The following is a 20747-nucleotide window of genomic DNA, read 5'->3' as shown; positions in this document are numbered from 1 at the left end:
TAAAATGCATTCTACTCTCAAAAATATCCTTAGCCAAACAAATTCATTATTCAGAATATGTATATACAAGGACTTAGTGTGTGGTACACTCTCATAGAAATATTGGAGTGACTATAGGCATGGTAAAAAAGTGAGATTTATTCATAAAATGTTATGGTGAGACACACTGGCTCTTATTGATACAATAGTTCCTTACATTTCTACTTTTACTTTTAATAATGTCAATGGCATACATATATAGCATATACTCAAAAAAAAAGGAATTGCATACATATATAGCATATACGGTACTCACTAAAACGAACTTTCAGCTGTCCTAAGAAAATCTTCATATCTGTAAAAAAAAATTTTTTTGGCAATTAATGTCTGCCAATTAACCCGTAAAACATTCCATTGTTATACATATAGCATGAGAAGAAATTATTATTAGCATCTGACATAATGACTCTTTAAAAGACCTGAAAATAGACTGATCATCATTATTCCACCATGTACAATCCATCAACTTCTCCCTCCTACAACATTGTCTTAATATGTACAATGTTTACAATCCTCCCCCATTTTAATGCAAACATTATACCCCCATCCCTTTGGTTTAAACATTTCCATATGTACCCCACCCCATAATATGCACCTCAACCCCCCACCCCCCCCCCCCCCCAAAAAAAATTATCTGAATACTCAAATCAATAGCATCCCCAATAGTTTGTTTGTTTTTTTTCAATGTATTCCCCTTGTTTTCCAAAATCATTACTAGTAAAATGCATATGGGTACTCAAGTATTTTATTCATTAGTCATAAACTAATAAAATTTATTGCTAAACAACAACTTAAGGGTATTGTTAAAACAAATGAACAGAAATTATACGCATGTATAGTAAAACCAAAATCAAACGCAAAGTCACACAAAATCTTATCTTTTACATCTATAGAGAATTCCCTTACAATATCTACTATCAAACAGTAAAATTAACAACAACCAAAGTAAATTTATGTATTGTTAATTATCTGCAGAAAGGAAAACCGATATGGGTAGTAATACCTGAACAAGGTGTTAATGATCTGAGGTCTAAGATTTACTTTAATCAGTCGGTCAAGCGGTCTGGAACGGTGGAACAATAGACAGTGTAGCGGCTAGCCTTTAAAGTCTTCAGTATAATAAAATCGAGTTTTGTGGAATTGTGTTTGTTGTCGTCTTGGAACTTTTGATGTTCTTTCATGCACTTCCACTGAAAAGCAACAAAATACCAATAATAAAGGACCTAGCCACAATTCGAAAGACCAAAGAAGACATCAATTTTTTACTTCTGGTATCAAATTCAGTCATTTTTCTTTGAAATTCTGTTCTATTGTTATTTTTTTCCCTTCTCCCCAATACTAACATTAAATGCGAAACAGCCTGAATAATGTTTATTGGTTAAAAATTGCTCATAAAGATACTGAGCACCAAAATTTCTCATTGTTATAAATTCAAAATATTTACTGTAATAAAGAACAGTTTGAAAATAAAAGAGAAAAAAAAGGGTTTCAATAAATATGAGGAGACACACTTCTAAAAATAACATTTAAGCAGATGAGAAAAGTAGCAAAGTCTGCAGACTTGGTTTATATATAGCGCATTTATCTTAAGACCATCTAAAAACAAGATTAAATTGAAGATCGTAGTGTCTATATTTAGATACTCTAACTTAACTCCCACATAGAATAAGCCTACAAATTTAGCACTTGATACCAAAGTATCAAAATATTTACAAAATCGTGTGCATTTTCTCTTGAACTCAACAGCTAATTTCCTGAATATGTATTTCTTCGTGGTAAATTTCTGACTTCAAACCAAAGACATGACGCCCAATAATAAAATATGCACCAGGAACCAATCATTCTATTTCTCAGACTTATTGCAATCATCTTTTAAAAACACATGCAGTCATTAAGGTAATATTGGACACTTCCATGTTTGCGTATTATTTATCAAAATAAACAACAAAATCAAGTGTAAATTTATATGTAAAGTTACCTTCCTAAATTTGTCATCTTACAGTGTAGCGCAGCGGGTTGTTACCAGAGGGTTCACTATGAATTTGTAAAAATATTCTAAAGTTTGAAAATTCTTAACCGGTAAAAATAATTCAATTATATTAATGTACATTAATTCATATGTCCCACCCCAAATCAAATAGTCCAGTTTTCATGTCTGTTAACATGGTTAAAGTTGCCTTATGCTGACTGGCTGAGCTCTTACAAATCAGAGTGCATGTACCAACTTTGTCATTCATGCAGTAAAAATATACCGGTACCTGGTAATTAAAAAAAGCACCAATTTATTGCAATTAAGCATGAAACATACAACTCTTCACATTTGAAATGACAAAATAAAACACGATTTAGTACATCGATCTATACATGTATAGCTGTAGATCTCCCTGAGAGTGAGTTCACACGTTTTCATAAGGACAGAGATTTTGACATTCATACCATCATGATAATTCACAAATTTTCATTAGGCCTATTGCCTATTTGCTGCAACTTGACAAAACTTCGGAATACCACGAACTTCACGTGCACTGTCTTTCTCCAAAGACTGTAACAAGCGAGACAACTCTGTTTTAATTTCTCTACAAATGTCTTTTACAAATTACAGTTTCTTTAAATGAATATTATGTAATGTATTTTTTTAAAGTTTATAATGACATGATTTCTGTCTTATTATATCGTAACAGTTTTACGATCTAAGCACGAATTTTTGCTTTTTTCTTGCTATAAACGACTGATAAAAGCAGATTTACGAAAACCCAACTATTTCTTTGTCTTATTAAACCATGTCCTCACAAGTTCATCCCCATAATTTAAACCATTCCCTAGATCCATATGCATGCATTTTTCTTTTTAAAACGATATTTGAAAGTAGCAAAACCTCCTGGTACACGCACAAGGATCAAACTTGAATTTTCCCGCGACACGAACGACGCCATATTTATTTTTCGTATTCCTCGTCGTTGTCCGTTGGAATCGTTCGGAACTCCTCTACAGAAACAACATGGCGAAAGGTCTTCTGAAAATGAAACTATGACGATATATCCAGACTCCCTCGAGCAGAGATGACCTCTTGGGATGTTTTGGTTGTCTCTGTCCATGCATTGCCAAAGAGATGAAGAAGGCGACAGAAAAACCAGGCGAATCAAAACCGGATGTTGACAAAGCGAAACGTGTTTACAGGTCCCTGATGTTTTTTGCACTTATAATTTCTTTCCTTGTCTAATATCATTCATGCATAATTTTAAACTTCTTAAAATAATGTTGATTTCAGTCATAACATGCCTTAATACAATGAATGGTTCGTCTTATCAATTAATTTTTAGGCAGTGTATTAGATATTAAGAAAACTTATAATGTCTGTGTAATTAAAAGTCCTTATCTAGTCCAATGCTGAAGGTTAAATTTGTTCCAGCTGAAGACTATATTGTATATGGATCCTTTCACGGTAACTATGGTACTGCTCTTTTGCAGAGAAAATTGACAGATTTTGAGGAAATATAAGATGGTAAAGAATTAAATGACATAGATGAAACAATTAGCGTTACTTCATATTTCGCCAAACTGAGTCATTTTGCCCTGCAAAAGAGCAGTACTGCAGTTACCATGAAGGGGTCTATTGTTTGTCATTTACTTACCACATTTACTTTTAAGAATTTCTGAAGAACACATGCAGTAAAAACAAAAACTTGCTACTAAATGTACATCTCTCATATCGATTAATTTCGTATTTTAGTTATCCTTTAAAATGACTATATCCTATATAGCAAGAATTGGAACTCATTAGTTTGTATGAGAGATGGGGGGGGGGGGGGGGGGTCTATTACTCTTTACTCTAAACTAGTGACTTTGCACTAGAATTGATTTAATAACTGCTTTTCAGCAAATGATTTCTTTTTTTAAATTAACATTTTTGCTTTTATAACATCCTTATTCATGCAAAACTTTGGTTTGTATTTTATCTCATCAAAATATTTTACAAAATTTGAAATTGACAACAAGTAGACCTTAAGCCAATAGAAAACAACATGACCTTGATGTTTTATTTCTTACTGTTTGATATTTTTCTTTACAGGGCTGCATTAGATGCAATAAAAAAGCTTGATGAGATATTGAAGCAGAAGAAAGCATATAGAGATGTATTCTTGCAGGATGCTGTGGGTCTCAGAAATAAGTAATTCCTCTTTTAATCTGAATTATTATAAAGTTTTTAATCTTCAAATCATATATTTTCTTTTAGTATTTTTGATGGGAAGGTAGGTCACAAAATGTTCTTATATTGCTATTAATTACTCATGTATGATGTTATTTCTCTGTATTTCAGCTTCCACAAAGTGAATTGTGTTATCACATTTTTTTTTAAATTAATAAATATCAAGAAATGAATGAATCATACCCCAAAGTATATATTTAATGAATATGTTACAAACACATTTTAAATGTTCTATTGTTTAAACCTTTTTTTTTCTTATTATTTTATAAATTATTAATATGATTGCTTATTTATATTTTCATTTCAAGTCAGTGTTTTTGATGAAAGCATTCTCATTTTACATAGATTGAAAGAATACTGTGAGCGCTTGATGTTCTATAACCCAGTGGATTATGGGAGAAAAGCAGAGGAAGTACTGTGGAGGAAAGTGTTTTATGATCCGATCCAGCTGGTCAAGAAAAATAGAAGGGTACAATAAAAACTTGTAGTTATACATGTACTGTGGTTTCATTAATATTCAAGGATATCAATTTTCGTGGATAAAGTGAAAATCACAGTGTCAAGGATACGTAAATTTGAGGCCAATGACCCTATCAATACAAAATCTTAATAGAAATTGCACTTCAATGAACATTTAATTTTGTGGATCAACTTAACAACAAAATCCACGAAAATTGGTATTCAACGAATATTGATGAAACCACAGCATTGTTAATCATGAGAGTTCAAGAAAAAAAGGGTATATTAAAGGCTTGTAGTGACCATAAGAGATTAAATAGTATGCTACCAATGCAGTTGATATGGTATGTATTGATGTCATCAAATGATGGAAACCTCTAAGAAATACACCATTGTTTTAGCACCTGAGGTCGGGAAGCTCGTTAGAGGCTGCCTTCCGCACTCACCTGTCGGCCGCCACCGGCTACTACCACCACCTGATCTTCCGGCTCCAGTCTGAGTTCAGTCTTAAGCTCCACAGAACCGTCGACTTCTTCCTAATACCAGAATCCAAATCTGGTACGAATGGTAACAATTTTACAGTCTTTCTTACAATCATCACATTCATTATCTTGGATTATGTTTGATGTCTTTCCATTCTTAGACAGATGTGTTTTTCTTACAGTCTTTAGATGTGTGTTTCTTTGACAAAGCAACACATAGGTCAATCTTTTTATATCGGTTTCTGTCACTGTTACTTATACATTGGAGTTTGTTACGTACAAACATGGAAACAGTCAGTTCAAAGATAGAGCAAATTTTTTAGGTGTCTCCCGTGATATTCTTAACCATTTACTGTAACACAAACTCTGATACATGTACAGGTATTAGGAATTTTAAGGATTTTCAATTGATTATATTAGGTTAGAGGTAAAGTAATTTTCATGTTTGAAACTCTTTAAGGCTCCCAATAAGATAAGGATATATTATATTGACATTTTCAAAGTGAATCCAAAGGTCCAAAAAACATTTTTAGTGTAATATCTTAAGCTTAATTTTTAAAACTCAGTTGTTCAGTTGGACTGGATTTCAGTGGATGTCACATTTGTTGACATTCTTCATCAGGATTAATTGGTGCTTGTATGTGTCATCTAATGTTTACTATATTTTGGGCTATTTTGAATATTTTCATGATTTGTAAAAAAAAAAATCTGAACATAACCATGATTTGTTTAAAGTTTTCAGTGTGCAAGTTACTTATGATATGAAAATGATGGATTGATATCATTGTCAATCAAGTGGGCAATTTCAGTGATATCAAATGCAACATTATGATATCACATTAAACAATTGATATTACATGTGATAACACTGATATCATGTGTGAGAGAGTGTTCACTCTTTTCTGATGTCTTGAAGACTTGTGAGTTTTGTTTTAAAAAAAAATGAACAATTTCTATAGACTCTGATAATTTTATTCCGCAGGACACAAGAAGTCGCTGAGTCAGGCGGTCAGGAGGAGGGATGCCACCCCCGCGGTCCAGGACTGGGCCACCAGGGCCTGCCATCGCTGCATGGTCTGTCTGGGGGACATTGGTAAGAATTTATCTTTGTGGGGCAAGGAAATAGGAGTTTACTCTTTCCTTTTAACTAGATAATATAAGAGTATTATAGTATAATAAAGAATAGTAGTACTATTCCATACAAATGTACTGTTATACAATTGTCAATGAGTGAACAAGGCAAGGGAATAAAAGTATTGCAACGTACATTTGATCAGAAAAATGGGATCGGAAAAAAAATGAGAAATAAGGTCCATTGCCCAGATGACATTGTTTATTATACCCATACAATATAAAGATAATTTTAAGCAAGACATTGCAGTTCCCTTTAAAAAGGAATAGAAATGTATTGTAAAGTAGATTTACATTATCAATCTATTGATTTATTGTACTTCATTTGATATTTCTAGCACGTTACCAGCAAGAGTTTGATAAAGGTGTCAGCAAAGCGGCAGCAGAGAGATTCTACCATCAGGCCATTGCCCTGTACCCGGATAATGGTAAGTTAGTGTTTGGATATTAGTGGTGTAACGATACAGAGATATATCAATTTTATTGATTGTGAGGGCCCACAATATGCCTATCGTATCATTACATGTGTATCCTGAAACACTGAATGAGTTAATTTTCATTGACTTTCTAGAATAATTACAAAGTATACATAACATAAAGACATTAAGAAACTACAATTAAAGTTAGAAATAATTTGGTCATTTTGTTTTAATCAATTGAATTTTATATCGCTACAGTTTGTTGATTGATTTTGTAAATAGTTGACATATTTTCTTATTTCTTATAGAGGTAGGCAACATAGATATCAGTTTATTTTTAGTTGACAACTCTATCGTGATACAAGATTTATCGCATTAATATATATCGTGATTTGTATCGTATCGTTAGGTTGGTGGCAATACTCAAGCCTAGTGGATACGATAAGTTAGTGTGTAAATTTGCAAGTCTTAAAACTTATGGAAAACTTCATGTATTGTACATGTACCTGGGGTAATTACCATTGTGTACCTCACCAGTGGTAAATTCACATCATTGTTATTTATGTCAATTTTTCATAATTTTGGGAGTAAAACTGTCTACTATTAGGATTCCGGATAGCAGAAAATTTGAATATATGCATCGAATGCTTATTTTTGGATATTGTCGGTCATATAACACACCAGGCAATGCAGACAAGTAATCATACCGCACTAACGCCCAGCCTGGTGTGTTACAGGACTGATGATATCCAAAATAAGCATTCAATGCTTAAATTTAATGAAGAATTTATGGATGTAATATATTTTACTGTTCCATTATCTTTATTTAAATTTACAACCCTTTTAACTCCATTTGTAGTCCCTACTTTATGAGGTACATGTATTAACTGTCACATTGTGTTTGTACTTTTTGACAGGGATGCCCCACAACCAACTGGGTACACTGAAGGGTTCCCGCTACTTCCAGTGTGAGGCTGCATACCATTACATCAGATGGTCAGTATCAAGAAGTTATTGGTGTTCTGATTGGTTGACATTAAAAGTAGTCCATATCCAAAAGTATAAGATTAATTGCCTCATAATATTCTTGCTACATCCAGCTTTTGCCAATTAAAACACTTAAAAAGTTAACCACCCCACATTGTTCTGTATACTTCACGAAAATCTTTTTAACATAAATATAAACAATTTGTCGACGAAAAGCTAAGGCTTATAATTGATCAGAAAGGTTAATTAAGTTAAAACTTTTTTCACAAAAGTTTACTCAACAAAATGTGTATCTGCTATGTTGCAGTATGGTGTGTGAGAAAGCATTTGACGGAGCGGAGGGTAATCTGGACAGGCTGTTTGAGAAGAACAGGAAGCGGTTCAGAGAACTACAGCAAAACAACAGCCAGAACCTGCCCCCGGAGTTACAGAGGTCTGTGTATATCGTCAGATTACATAGGACACTGTGTATAACCCAACCACCTCTTCCCTTGGACCCTTGTAAATAAGTTATAGAAAAGAAGCTTCTATTTATCTGGGTTTCTATGTGTCTAGCTACTGTGTCTAGAAAATATTTATAATTTAATTAACTGTTAAAGCTGGTACATTTCATATTGGTGTTTTAATAAATGTTTTTAATGTGATTTCATAACACATCTGGAATAGACTAAGAGAACCCCAACCCCTGATATTCTAAGCATATACAAGGATAAATAGTATTATTGCTTTTATCAGTTAATAAATAGTAGTAATAATTATTTTCTTCTTTTTTTCCTCTCCAGGCAATATGATGTCAAGTTTTTCCTGATCCACTTTATTCATCTACTAGACGTGTTCTTTGATGCGAACAGAAGGTAATACCCTGCTAAATGTACATTATCATACCTGCCAATGCACCTGCATTCTATTGGTCACACCAGAAAATTAACACCATTTATCGCCAAAACCAATCATCACACCACTGCAGGTCATCATCATCTTCCACAAACCTACACTGCTGGCTGATTGACCACAATTTACACTGCTAGCAATATAGAATCTAAGAGGGATAACTCTGATGATTGCCGATAACGATGGAAAATTTAACAATTGCTTCTCTTATAATTGTCTTGAAAAACAGACTACAGGGATTTTTTTTTACAACAATCTAGACTAAATCATGCTTTAAAAAAATTAAGAATACATACTTTAAAAGAATTCAAGTAAAAAGTAACATCAATGAACATTGAATACTAAGAAAAAGGTTTATTAAGTGAGTTTTTTTTTTTCAATATACTGGCACTGCAACATTTTGATGTTTTTCAGCATTGACCCAGCAGAGCTACAGGAATGCTGTCAGTCGGCCCTGCAGAGTTTCAATCTGTGCATGTTTTACGAGCCGGTGGTGTATGCGGAGGAGGAAAACCGCGACGAGAACCTGCAGTATCTGGACGATGACCTGGTGTTTAAGCTGGTGGTGATTTGTATGTCCACCATCCACCTACTGCAGATCAGAGGTATGTCTACCATACGAAGAATCACTGCTGATGTTGCAGAGTTACAAATAGATTTTTTTAAGCTCAAACTTCCACTGTTGAGTGGTTTTTTCAGTTTTGGTCATTTGAGCAATTTATGTTTAAATTGGTATTCAAAAATAGGGGATTTCAATTATCTTGGACAAAGTACAGTGTATATATCTGCCAGGGTACAAAGTCTGTGATATATGTAGAATCATATCAAAGTGTACATTAAATGATGAAAACCTAATGGTTAGATAAATTTTTGGGTGGTAGGGAGATCATGAATATTCTATGAAATTAGTTGGATTTGAATTTTAAAAAAAAAATTTTTGTTATGCATTTTACTACAGTACAATACACGCCTGATTTCATCAACCTCGATATTTTTGTATTGATTTTTACAAAGAGTTGATGGTTTCTATTAAAATTAGAATGGTATTGACTGTTTTGTTGCCTAAGTGGCAAATATTTCATAAAACTTGAAATTTGTAGGTTCTAAACAAGTGACAGCGGCCATAGCCTTCCTGTTAGCACTGTTCTCACACATCCTGAACCATGTGGTCATTCGGCTTCGCAACGCCCTGTATGAAAAAGAGAATCCTAACAAACTACTGCACCATGAGGAGGAACAGGCCACAGGTAAAGAGTCTATTTCCTTTAGAAACAGTGCATCTTTAAAAAATATATTTACTTTTTGATTTAAAGTTTTCTTTTAAAAAAAAAGGGTTGAAAAAAATATGAAATGTATTTGCAAGAAAAATAGTAATCTTTTAGATATACCTGTACAAATATCATCATATGTATAAGACCTTTTATTGTTGTTGAAATAAATAAAAAAATAATCAAATGCAATACATGTATTTGAGTATTTCAATATAGGAATTTGAAAAGATTTTTTGTATTCCATACTATTTCAAATTTTTACGACATATATTTAGAAATAAGTAATGCAAGCACATTTGCACATGTAGACCCATTAGTTGTTGTTTTGATAATTCTTGTTATTGCCGGAGAAGATTGATATAATTTTTTATTGTTCAGGTGATGAAGACTTGTCTGATATGGAGGCTGGAGAAGATGGACCATCCAATGGACCGAAGAACGACCCCGACCCCTACCAGTATCACAGCAGGAACAGACGGACATCGGAGGCCACCCAGAACGGGGAGAGTAAGGACGAGGAGAAGGGGGATGGCGACAAGGTAGGGGTGCGTTATTGGCATAGTTCCAAAAACGATGGCCTTAAAATGTCAGTATTGAATACTGCAAAGTAAGGAGGCCTCTGCAATGAAATGAAAATTTTGATAGAGTTTAATTTCAAAGGTGAAAAGGGAAAGCTGAAATTGCCATTTAATACACAGTGAAGATATTTTGTTGTGTTGGGTTTGAAATGATAACAGATTGTAGGTAGTCAGAATTGTGACAGAGAAATTTTTAAAGTTCTTTTCAAATGAAGGAAAAATAAATTTGTTAAACATCAGATTTTACCAAAAAAAACTTTGTTGAGAGGGTGTTAATTTTTTAACATTACTGTGGAAGAGATTTTGTGTTATGCAGGCAATTTATTTTTACTTTGTATTTGAAGTTTTTAAAATTATTGAATATTTTACACATATTTTAACAGACTTACCGGTACTATTTCTATATGTCATTGTAAATTGAACAAATATTGTTTTAGAAAAGTGGAAAAGTTAAAACCATGAAGCGACGACGACAGCGGCGGAGAGGGAATGAGAGTGACAGTTCGGACATGTCTGATGTGTCTGATCTGAGTGAAGGTGAGAATACCTTTATACAGGAAATATTCATTTCCCCCACTGTAAAACCCATTAAAACATTGTCATTATGTCCAAAGCCTCATGATACCTTTGATGTTAAACTATTCAAAAGAATTTTAATACAGGTGACACTCGATGGCTCTAACTTCGATCTCTCGAAGTGAACTCACGGTCCCGATTTTTTTCTCTATATAACTAAGCAAATTTACTCATGATCTCTCGAACTCCGATCTCTCGAAGTTCTTGATCTCTCGAAGTAAAACCTGGGTCAGGTTACATATATTTCATTGTTTTTCACTCTTGATAACTCGAAGTGGTTGCTGTGTACACAAGGGGCCAATCAAGCGTATAATTATAGCTCCGCGTGGACCTAACCTGGATGGCTGAGTAAAGTCCTGGGGGCTAGCGTGGTAGTGTTAATTGGTTGATTACGTAAGTGACACTTCCCCTTGCTTCCTTCATAGGGTAGATAGGTAATTTGTAACTGATCTATTAATTTCAACAACTTGTGAAAGTTACAGTAAACTGCTCTTTATTTAACATACTCTGTCGTAATGATTAAGAAAACATAATATGCTTAAATGTTTTATAACGTGAAAAAATACACTTAATAACCACACAACTATGTTCTGTATTGTTTAAATTGAAGTAATGTAGCAGAAAATACAATTGAAATCATGACTCTCCTTCCATGTTATAAATGTAAATTTCCAGCTACTATAATTTTAGAACCAAAATGACCCGAACAAAAATTTCCGGAATTTTTTAAACTTTCGATCTCTCGAACTCTTGATCTTTCGAAGTTTAATCATGGTCCCCTGAGGTTCGAGTTATTGAGATTCACCTGTATTACATATTGATCATTTTCATATTAAACTACAGAATTACTCTGTACTCTCAAAAAAAGGGATATGCTTTTGAATATTGGATTTTTTGAAAAATATACATGTTCAAAATTTCATTGTACTTTGCTATGGAAAATTCAAGAGACAATGCACTAAACATTATTATTTTTAAAAGTACATCAAAATTTATATTACTTTCAAACTTAATGATTATTTGGTTTTGCAACCTACGATGCAAATTGAATGCCTGTTTCAGGAGGTGGGGATTTGTCAGACCAGTTTTTGTCGGACGAGTCTGAGGAAGAATTTGTAGGCTTCTTCACCAATGACTCAGACTCGGAAATCTCAGATGATCTCATGGAGAGCCAGGAACTGGAACCCGGATTTGCATCCAAGTCTCCATCCAGCAGTGCCAAGCCCACTCCGGACTCCAGCATGACAAACCTGAACTCAAACAACATGGAGCTGATGAGTTCACAGACCAACATCTGGTCAGCGGACTCAGACTCGCTGGCTCATCTGTCATCCGAGTTGCTGTCGTCTTCTATGACATTGCTTGGACAGAACTTCCGCCTGGAGGCACAGAACAGTCGGATCACGGAGAGAGATGAGGCGGAACTGGCTAACTGTGAGGAAGTTGTTCAGGGCAAGAAAGAGGTCCCTGTCCCTCCAGGTAAGTCTGCTATCACCCCCCATGAAAAAAAAACAACCTGGGTTTAAGGCCGTAAAGCTTTCATGGGCTCATCTGTGATATACATGTAAGTCTCTTAAAAGATAAAGTAAATGTAGAAGAAAAGTGAGACTTTGATCAAAAGTGACTATGAAGTTTTATGGCTCCAGAGCCTGCTAATGTGTTCATGTTATTTGGGAATAAGAGAGAAAATTTGATATGGGGAGGGGTGGGTTGGTATTGATTGATCAGTATTAATAGCAAGTTAGAACCATTGCATTGAATATGTGAATAAATTTCTGTCTGTTGAAGAAGTCATCATGTAAGATTAAAAAGTTTAAAAAGGCAATAATCAGCAACTGACATAACACCTAAGATACCTTAAGGTCTTGAATTTTGATTTAATTTCTTATTTATACACGTATATAAACATGTATTTGTTATATAAATTTGTATTTGTTATATGTGAACAATTAATAATTGATGGAACTTAGCATTTTGTTGGAAATTTATATCTACACATGTAGTTATATTCTAGATAGAAGTCATTTATTACTGACATTGGTATATCTTTATTTATTAAAAAAATGTTTTTCTAGGTTTTGCATTATCTTCTGAGGCTAAACATGTGGCTGAAATCACCAGTAAAATGGCCAACTTTGTGATAGAGACAGACACTGAAGTCAGTGCTGGGCCCACAGATACAGGTGAGATATGCCCAGGTAACCAGATACAGGTGAGATAGGCCCAGGTATATGTAACTCAGATACAGGTGAGATAGGCTCAGGTACATGTAACTCAGATACAGGTGAGATATGCCCAGGTAACACAGATACAGGTGAGATAGGCTCAGGTAACACAGATAAAGGTGAGATAGGCCTAGGTTACACATATACATATGAGATAAGGCCTAGGTGATTTAGACATTTGTAACATTTAGGTAACACAGACACAGGCAATGTAGACACTTATATCTAAAGCACAGGTAACTTAAATACAGATAAAACAAGCATAGGAAATTTAATACAGGTAATAAAGACACGAGTAACTTAATTACAGGTACACTGTAATACAGACACAAGTACACCAGACACAGATATCGAAGGCACAGGTAATACATACACATGTTACATAAAGGTTACATAAAGGTAATACATACACAAGTAACATTGACAGAGGTGACACAGGCAAAGTTAAGAAATATAATAATCTTAGAAATGCAGGCCAAACTTAGAGAAATTTATGTCCTTAGATGACTGAACTATGGGGGATGGGTGGAGTGGAATGAATTTGTCATACACTACATTTACCAGTAAATTAATCTGTTTATCGAAACAAAAGTTGGCTGACATTTGTTCACAGAATGATAATGACCAGTGATGACCTCTGTTGTAGAAATGTCAGGTTGTGAGGATTCCACTACAGAGGCGGAGGATCAGGGCAGTTTATCTGACTCAACAGACAGGTATGGCTCCACTAGAACTTAACAGCTATCCAGGTTTAATCAAGGGTGAACAGGGATTTCACCCTTAGTTGTTCCATATACACCCTGAGCCCACAGGCCAAACGGTTAATGGAATACAGCTCAGGATAAATACCTGTACACCCTTTATTATACCCCCGCTCAAAAGGAGAGGGGGGTATATTGTTTTACCCTTGTGTTTCTGTCTGTCTGTCTGTTGGTCCTTCGCAAATTTTTGTTAAAGATTTCTCAACAACTAATCATCGCAGCTGTTTGAGATTTTATGACACTCTTTCTTTAGGCATGCCATATGGTGGGATTTATTTTTGTAACAAGGAGATGTCAACTTCCTGTTAAAAGACGACTTTGCTTGTTACGTATATTCACATCAGAGCGGGGGTATCACTAGTAAGCATTGGCTCACAGACCGAGATAGCAAAAGTAAATTGATTTCCCATGTACCCTATTTTACAAATACTTAAGTTACGCAAGATTTATTTTTTGTATAGAAATCTACACATGGTGCATTTGTGATGTAACTAGTCTCTTCAGGACAGTCTCTAAACATTGCATGGTGATGCTCCTTTTTTAAAACCGGCCTAAGCTGGTTGTACAGAAATTGTTTACCAATCAGATCTCTTCTTGCAAACCATGTTGGAAATAATGTGTCCTACTGTTGTACTGATGTGTGGCACTACTATTTCCTGTGGCTAGTGGGTTATTTCTTTAGCTTTATCTGTATGGGTTTGTAAGCCAAAGATGCTGGGTTCAGATTCCTTTGTGTACATATGTTCACCATCATTACAAAAACTAAAGACTAATACATATATTTACCCGTCAACATGTACACATACGCGTACATGTCGGGTTGCTAAATCTCTCTCCATTACTGATGCTTTATAACAAATTAAATATGCACAAAATAAGCACTTACCGGTACTCAAAAAAAAGAAAAACGCACTTCACTATGGTACATGTTTGTCATCTTCTACATCCTGCCAAGATAAATTATTTTTTTTGTATGGAGAATCGCCCTTGGTAGGAGAAGGGCCATCAGATTTTACGTACCTATTCTTGTCAGTTGGGGCCTTTGAGCAGTAAGGTGTCTTTGTGGAACCAGTGCCTACCATTTACTGAGAACTCTGTTGGTTTTTTGGGTTTTTTGGGTTTTTTTGGTTTTTTTTTTTGATTGACAGCATACTACATTTATTCATACACTTGTAACATGACAATTCAGACATCACTGTGTCTACAGTACCTATAATCCTCCTGAATTGCACGTGCACTGTACGTCGATCCATCTTTGGTTGCTTTGAGTTGGTTATAGATGATGTGGACTGACGCTGTTTTTCTGTCTTGTTTTTCTGTTCATTGTTATAAGATACCCATGTCATTCATTTCTTAATGACGTCTGTTTTTAAGTTCGTATTCATTATCAAATCATCTATCATAACCCACATATCTCATAAAAAGTCATAAATTATAAATACTTTACATCATCTGCAAATTGAATAATTGGCATTATACGGATGTATTGTTCTTATTGTTTGTCTGACTGTCTCATCTGTACTTCAGTAATTAATTATTCCACCTTACACAATCTTTATTTCTGTTGGTTAAAGACAAAGACAGCAATTGCTGATAATGAGTCAATTTGTCTGACATTTAGATTGATCTTTTATGTGTGAAAAATATTATATTTAAGGGATGACTAATGCTTTCTTGGAAAGAATTTTTTCCCTCATATTCTTGAGTTGTTTCATTTTCTGTGAAAAAACATTTTCAAAGTGAATCACACCAAATAACAAACAGTCAAAGATACTCAAGTTAAAGTAGTCCGAGTATTGCAATACGTCATAATACGGATTTTACAATATTGGGTCGACTCTTACATAGCGTTTTACAAAGTCATTCTCTACAAAGTGAAATGTCACTTCAGTATTGTGTATGTCCTCTTTTGTTGTTTAAAAACGCAATGCAAACACTTCCTAATGCTTTGAGTACAACCCCTGATGCTAGCCAGGGGATTGTTATTCCATTTTCGATGAAGGCGGTTGCTAAGCTGTTAGATGGTGTTTCGAGGGTTGGTTCTACTAGTATATACTTGCCTTTCACATACATCCTAGAGGCATTCTGGGGTTTTTTGTAAGTGCAACTCCTCTGAAACCACTGCACAGAATTTACCTAAACTTTGTAGGAAATAAATACGCAATGTATAGATGTGCAGTTTACCAGGAAAGTCTGGTTTCATTATTTTTCTGGAAACTTTGGCACTTTTGAATTTATTATTTTTTTGTTGCTAAAAACTAAAGTACCAGGTATAAATGAACACCTGGAGTTCTTTCCATAGGTGACAATGAAGGTTGTTTACTCAGGCAGACGTTTAAGTTCAAAAACAATTCGTGCATGTTATATTTCATTTATTTTACTCTACAACGTATTGTCAAAGATTGACTGAAGACGATATAACTCTAGGAATCAGGTTTTCAATTACAAACCAAATTCAAGTGCCATTTTAAAAAAGACTACCAGTACTATGACATTATGGTACTTCTGATTTCACTGGGATCTATCTACTTAAGGTCAAGATCTAGTAAATGATTCCAGAGTGTCTTTTTGGTGCTAGAACCATTATGACGTCATAATTGATTTTGATGAATCCTTTCCCTTATTTTACGGCTTTAAAGGAATTATGTAGAAAATAAAACAATATTTTGACATTCTATATTTAATCACGGGAAAAGTAATTCCGGTACCCATATTCAATTTGATATCATCTTAAAGAGAAAGTCAAGAGCTTGTTTAATGCCGTTTTTGGAGAGACTGTAGGCATTCTACATATATTTCATAGGTCAAAAATGGACAAAAGTCCGATATTTGTTACTTTTATCCTTCATATTTCAAAGAAAATGCTTGTCTAAAACATGTTTTTCATTGAGTTTACCAAAAATTTAAGCCCCGGTACACCCTATGAAACAAAGATATTGTTATGAAGCATCATTGACAGAGTTTAAACGTTGAATTTCATAAACCTGTAGGCACCTTTCATTTACTAGATCTTGACCTTAATAGGTAAATCTATTGGTGGATCAGGGATATAGTATTAAGAAATAGTTTGCCCTCTATTATATTCACACTATTTGCTTTCATTTTTGTTCATTTTCATTAAACCAGGGCTAATTAAACATTTTTTTTGGGGGGGGGGGATTTTTGGAAGTACAACTAGGCAGAAATGCATCGGTCCAAAACAGTAAAACAGCTTACTAAACAGTGTATATAACACACTGAATCCTTGAGAATATTCATGTGTTTGTTTTCTGTTTTAGGACTGAGCTCGAGCACAGGCAGGTACAGAACTTGATTGACGTCCTACAGACCGAGGGTCTTCTGCCTGTCGTCAAGGTGGTCTGTGATTGGATGAAATGTAATAAAGAGGTCATCCTCACCTGTGCTCAGGTAATGGCATCATGAATATTTTGGCATTCCTTTTTATTTCTCAAAGTGTACAGATGGGAAACTTAGTGTTGATTTAAAATAATATTCTTTTTAGATGTTTTAAGTTTACTACATTTTCTAACATTGTATTATATTTCTTAATTTTTAACTTTTATGTCTATATGTTTGAATTTTATTTAAAAGAAAAATATTTATTCATTCCGAACTATTTTTTTTTAAAATGAGCTGTTACATTGCAGAGTTCCCAATCCCTGTGGCATAGGCTGTCAGTGTTGTTGAATATTCTTCCAAAGGAGTCTGTGATAGCTGGGCATGGTAAGACTTGTGTTGTGTGAGCCCATAGTCTGTTAGCCCACAAAGCCCACCTCAACCAATCCCTCCCAATCCTCCCCCCCCCCCCCCAAAAAAAAAATAAATCTTGTTAACGTTTATTAATGTAATCAAAGATCTCTCAACAATTTTTCATTACAGATGGTTGTAATTTTAATGCAATGTTTTGGCATGCCATATAACGCTTATAAGGGTTGATATTAAAAATCCACAGTGTACCGGTATCTGGGTTTGTTTTTTGGCATATGTCAAAATTTTTTGAAAATGGGGTAAATATATAAATCTTTTTTATATGTACAGTGTTTTAGCTATTTTCTTGTCATTTTAAAAGATAAAAGTTTCCACATATGGCATTTTTTGTGATTGTGGAAGTGATTGAAAAAAAATACAACAAAAAAAAATAGATTATCACAAAAACCAGATATAATTATGTTCTCATTCACGATTGGTTTTATTTTGCATTGTAGATCAGTGTTGGGTTGACCAGCTCAAGTCCACACTAAGTGCCACCGGTCAACCAGACTGGAGACAGACGTTTCCACTCACTGAGGACATCAACCTGTGGCAGTTCTCTCCCTTGGCAGAGGCCCACGCAGGGATAGAATTTACGTCAAAGAGAAGGGGCCAGCTAAGTGATATACAAGAGGTGACAGACGCATAGCAAAAAAAACATGCCAATTCGAAATTAGCTCTCATTAGTCTGTAACAAGATTTGTTGAGTAAGAGGAAGTTAGAGCTTACAGCTTAAATTTTTAATTGGAAATTGATGAAGCAATTGGTTCTCTAGGGAATGAGTTTTTGATGTAAGGTGTGAAAATCAGGATGTTTGTCTAATTTCCTGTTATATATCAAACAATGCTAGGAAAGATAACTCTATTTGTGAATGCATGCGTACATGGGTATGGATTGTAAGAGTTACTGCTCTTTGTTCACTAGTGCTTTTTGAGGACAGGCAGTCTGAGACACTTTGGTTACTACCTGTCATCCCTGGAGAATCTGACCTTTATCTACAATGAGGAGCAAAGTTTGTTCATTGGTCCATCACACACTGGAAATGTGGAGGAAAACGAAAAGGAGGCAATGGATCGAGAGGTATGTAACAATTAAAGTGGCTCACTACACCTTGAAATAGTTTCTCAAATCAGCAGAAAATTACTTGCTTATGATAAATATAGCATGATGCATAAGAAGTGTATAAGTCAGTTTTGCGAAAAATATTCAATTTTGGATAAAATGAATATGATTTTTAAAACTTTAATTCTGTAAATATTAACAAAAGCCCCAGCAAGATTTGAACTCATGATCTGCGGTTCACAAGCCTGATACTTTAACCACTGATATATAATGATATGCGACCAAACTGATCGAGTGATACAAACAATTTAACAAAACATCTAAATCCCCATCTTGTGACATAGTGTTTTAAAAAAGTATAAGAGGTACCTTAATCACAGTTAAACAAAAACCAGATTAAAAAAAAAAAACAACTGATGCAGGTTTAAGTTGAGATCAAACAACTTAAATATGCTGATTTTGTAGGAACTCTTTTTTCCTACATAGTTACATTGAGCGAATTGTTCACCTCCAAAGGCAGAGATTAATGACCACTCTGTGTTTTATCCTGTTTTAAAAACTGCAATGTTCAATTCATTAATTTAAACCTAATTACACTTCTTTAGACCGTTTTCTATAAACATCCTCAATTTGAATTTTAATTGGCAATTTGAACAGCAATAGAGAGAGTAAAGTTTGTGATTTACATGTGCTTATGCAAATTCGCTGATGATATCATGGTGAAAGCTTCCTTTTGATCTGCTCTAAAGTAAGAAGAATTGATGATAATTTGTACTCAATCATCCAAAAAATATTTCAAAGTAAAAGGTTATTCATTTTAAGTGAAATATACGCACCGTATCAATTTCTATATCTGATATTTATTTTTTTCTAACAGTGTTCTGTATTAACTGCTTATGATTAAAACTTGGGGAATTTAATTCGGTTCGATAACACATATCTTACGCGTGAGGTGTCACATGCAGATCTGCAAATTCATTCTCGGTCAAGTGGCATGCATGAAGAGGGGGCCACATGATGATAGTGTTATATATAAAGATCTCGAGCAGATTTTTATATCTGACCAAGGAACAAGGTGTTTATTTCTGGAAAAAAAAAGGGGGGGGGGGAAGGTTGGAGGGGGGGGGGGGGGTTGTTATCTGGTCAGGGCCCTGCTATTTACAGAGAGGGCGAGAGCTCAGCTTGTTTGTGACACAGTGTTACTGTTACAGGAATGCTGTGTGTGTTGGTTGACAATGTCAATATTAGCCTTCGACAGGGCAGGAATCAAAGTACATACACTTCATCAGGGAGATAGCATTGTCACTGTCCTTATTCATCCCCCTCTCTCTCTCTCTCCCATCGCAGGTGTGTTGGATGACAGAATTATTGCACGTTACCTGAAATCTTTCAAATTCTCACATGTTTCGGAGATGACCTTTTTCACAAGGCGAAATTCTTATTTTTCTGTTCTTTTTTTCACAATGAAATACTTTTAGAATTCATTTCCTTATTTGGTCTTTGGCCTACTGGATAATGCTGTATATCTAGGTATATGAAATACTTGTAGAAATGATATCTTTATTATACTTTGGCCTACTGCAAGGATGTGATATTATCTGTTTTTGTGGTTTGACAGGATAGTATGCATATAGAATTGACCACAAATCTTTTATCTTTGATAAGCACCATTGACTTTACAGTCATGGTTTACCGCAGTCCCCACTTTTTTTCAAAACAATAAAAAGTGTAAAAAAAAGAATGGTCTGCTGGGGTCTCTGTATGATTAACAGAATATATATAGGAGAATAACAAGTTGATTGACCAACCATTGCACTAAAAGGTTTGACAGGTATTATCAACGTCAAGCTAAGGGACAAGTATAGATGCATTACAAGTGGGTTTTTTTGTGTGTGTGTTTGAGAGAGAC

General features: G+C 34.5%; 1 protein-coding gene across 2 annotated transcripts in view; it reads left to right on the top strand.

Moving 5' to 3' along the window:
• Positions 1-3004: 3004 nt before the first annotated feature.
• LOC105345495 (nonsense-mediated mRNA decay factor SMG5) overlaps positions 3005-20747 on the top strand; it is a 32789-nt gene continuing 15046 nt past the window's right edge. The window contains exons 1-20 of one of the 2 annotated variants that reach the window (XM_034461768.2): positions 3005-3216; positions 4109-4207; positions 4592-4715; positions 5107-5263; positions 6170-6280; positions 6657-6746; positions 7655-7733; positions 8032-8157; positions 8507-8578; positions 9030-9220; positions 9716-9862; positions 10265-10425; positions 10902-11001; positions 12103-12519; positions 13116-13223; positions 13912-13981; positions 17305-17434; positions 17674-17749; positions 18232-18410; positions 18701-18856. In XM_034461768.2, coding sequence (XP_034317659.2) covers positions 3149-3216; positions 4109-4207; positions 4592-4715; positions 5107-5263; positions 6170-6280; positions 6657-6746; positions 7655-7733; positions 8032-8157; positions 8507-8578; positions 9030-9220; positions 9716-9862; positions 10265-10425; positions 10902-11001; positions 12103-12519; positions 13116-13223; positions 13912-13981; positions 17305-17434; positions 17674-17749; positions 18232-18410; positions 18701-18856 — 2661 coding nt within the window. In that variant the 5' untranslated portion in view covers positions 3005-3148. Of the gene's footprint in view, positions 3217-4108; positions 4208-4591; positions 4716-5106; positions 5273-6169; positions 6281-6656; positions 6747-7654; positions 7734-8031; positions 8158-8506; positions 8579-9029; positions 9221-9715; positions 9863-10264; positions 10426-10901; positions 11002-12102; positions 12520-13115; positions 13224-13911; positions 13982-17304; positions 17435-17673; positions 17750-18231; positions 18411-18700; positions 18857-20747 lie in introns of both variants that reach the window. The other variant, XM_034461767.2, reaches the window with a different exon arrangement.

Source organism: Magallana gigas, chromosome 6 (assembly GCF_963853765.1).
Source record: "Magallana gigas chromosome 6, xbMagGiga1.1, whole genome shotgun sequence".
NCBI lineage: Eukaryota > Metazoa > Mollusca > Bivalvia > Ostreida > Ostreidae > Magallana > Magallana gigas.
Note: the sequence above shows the minus strand (reverse complement) of the source record. Positions and strands in the feature narration are given on the sequence as shown.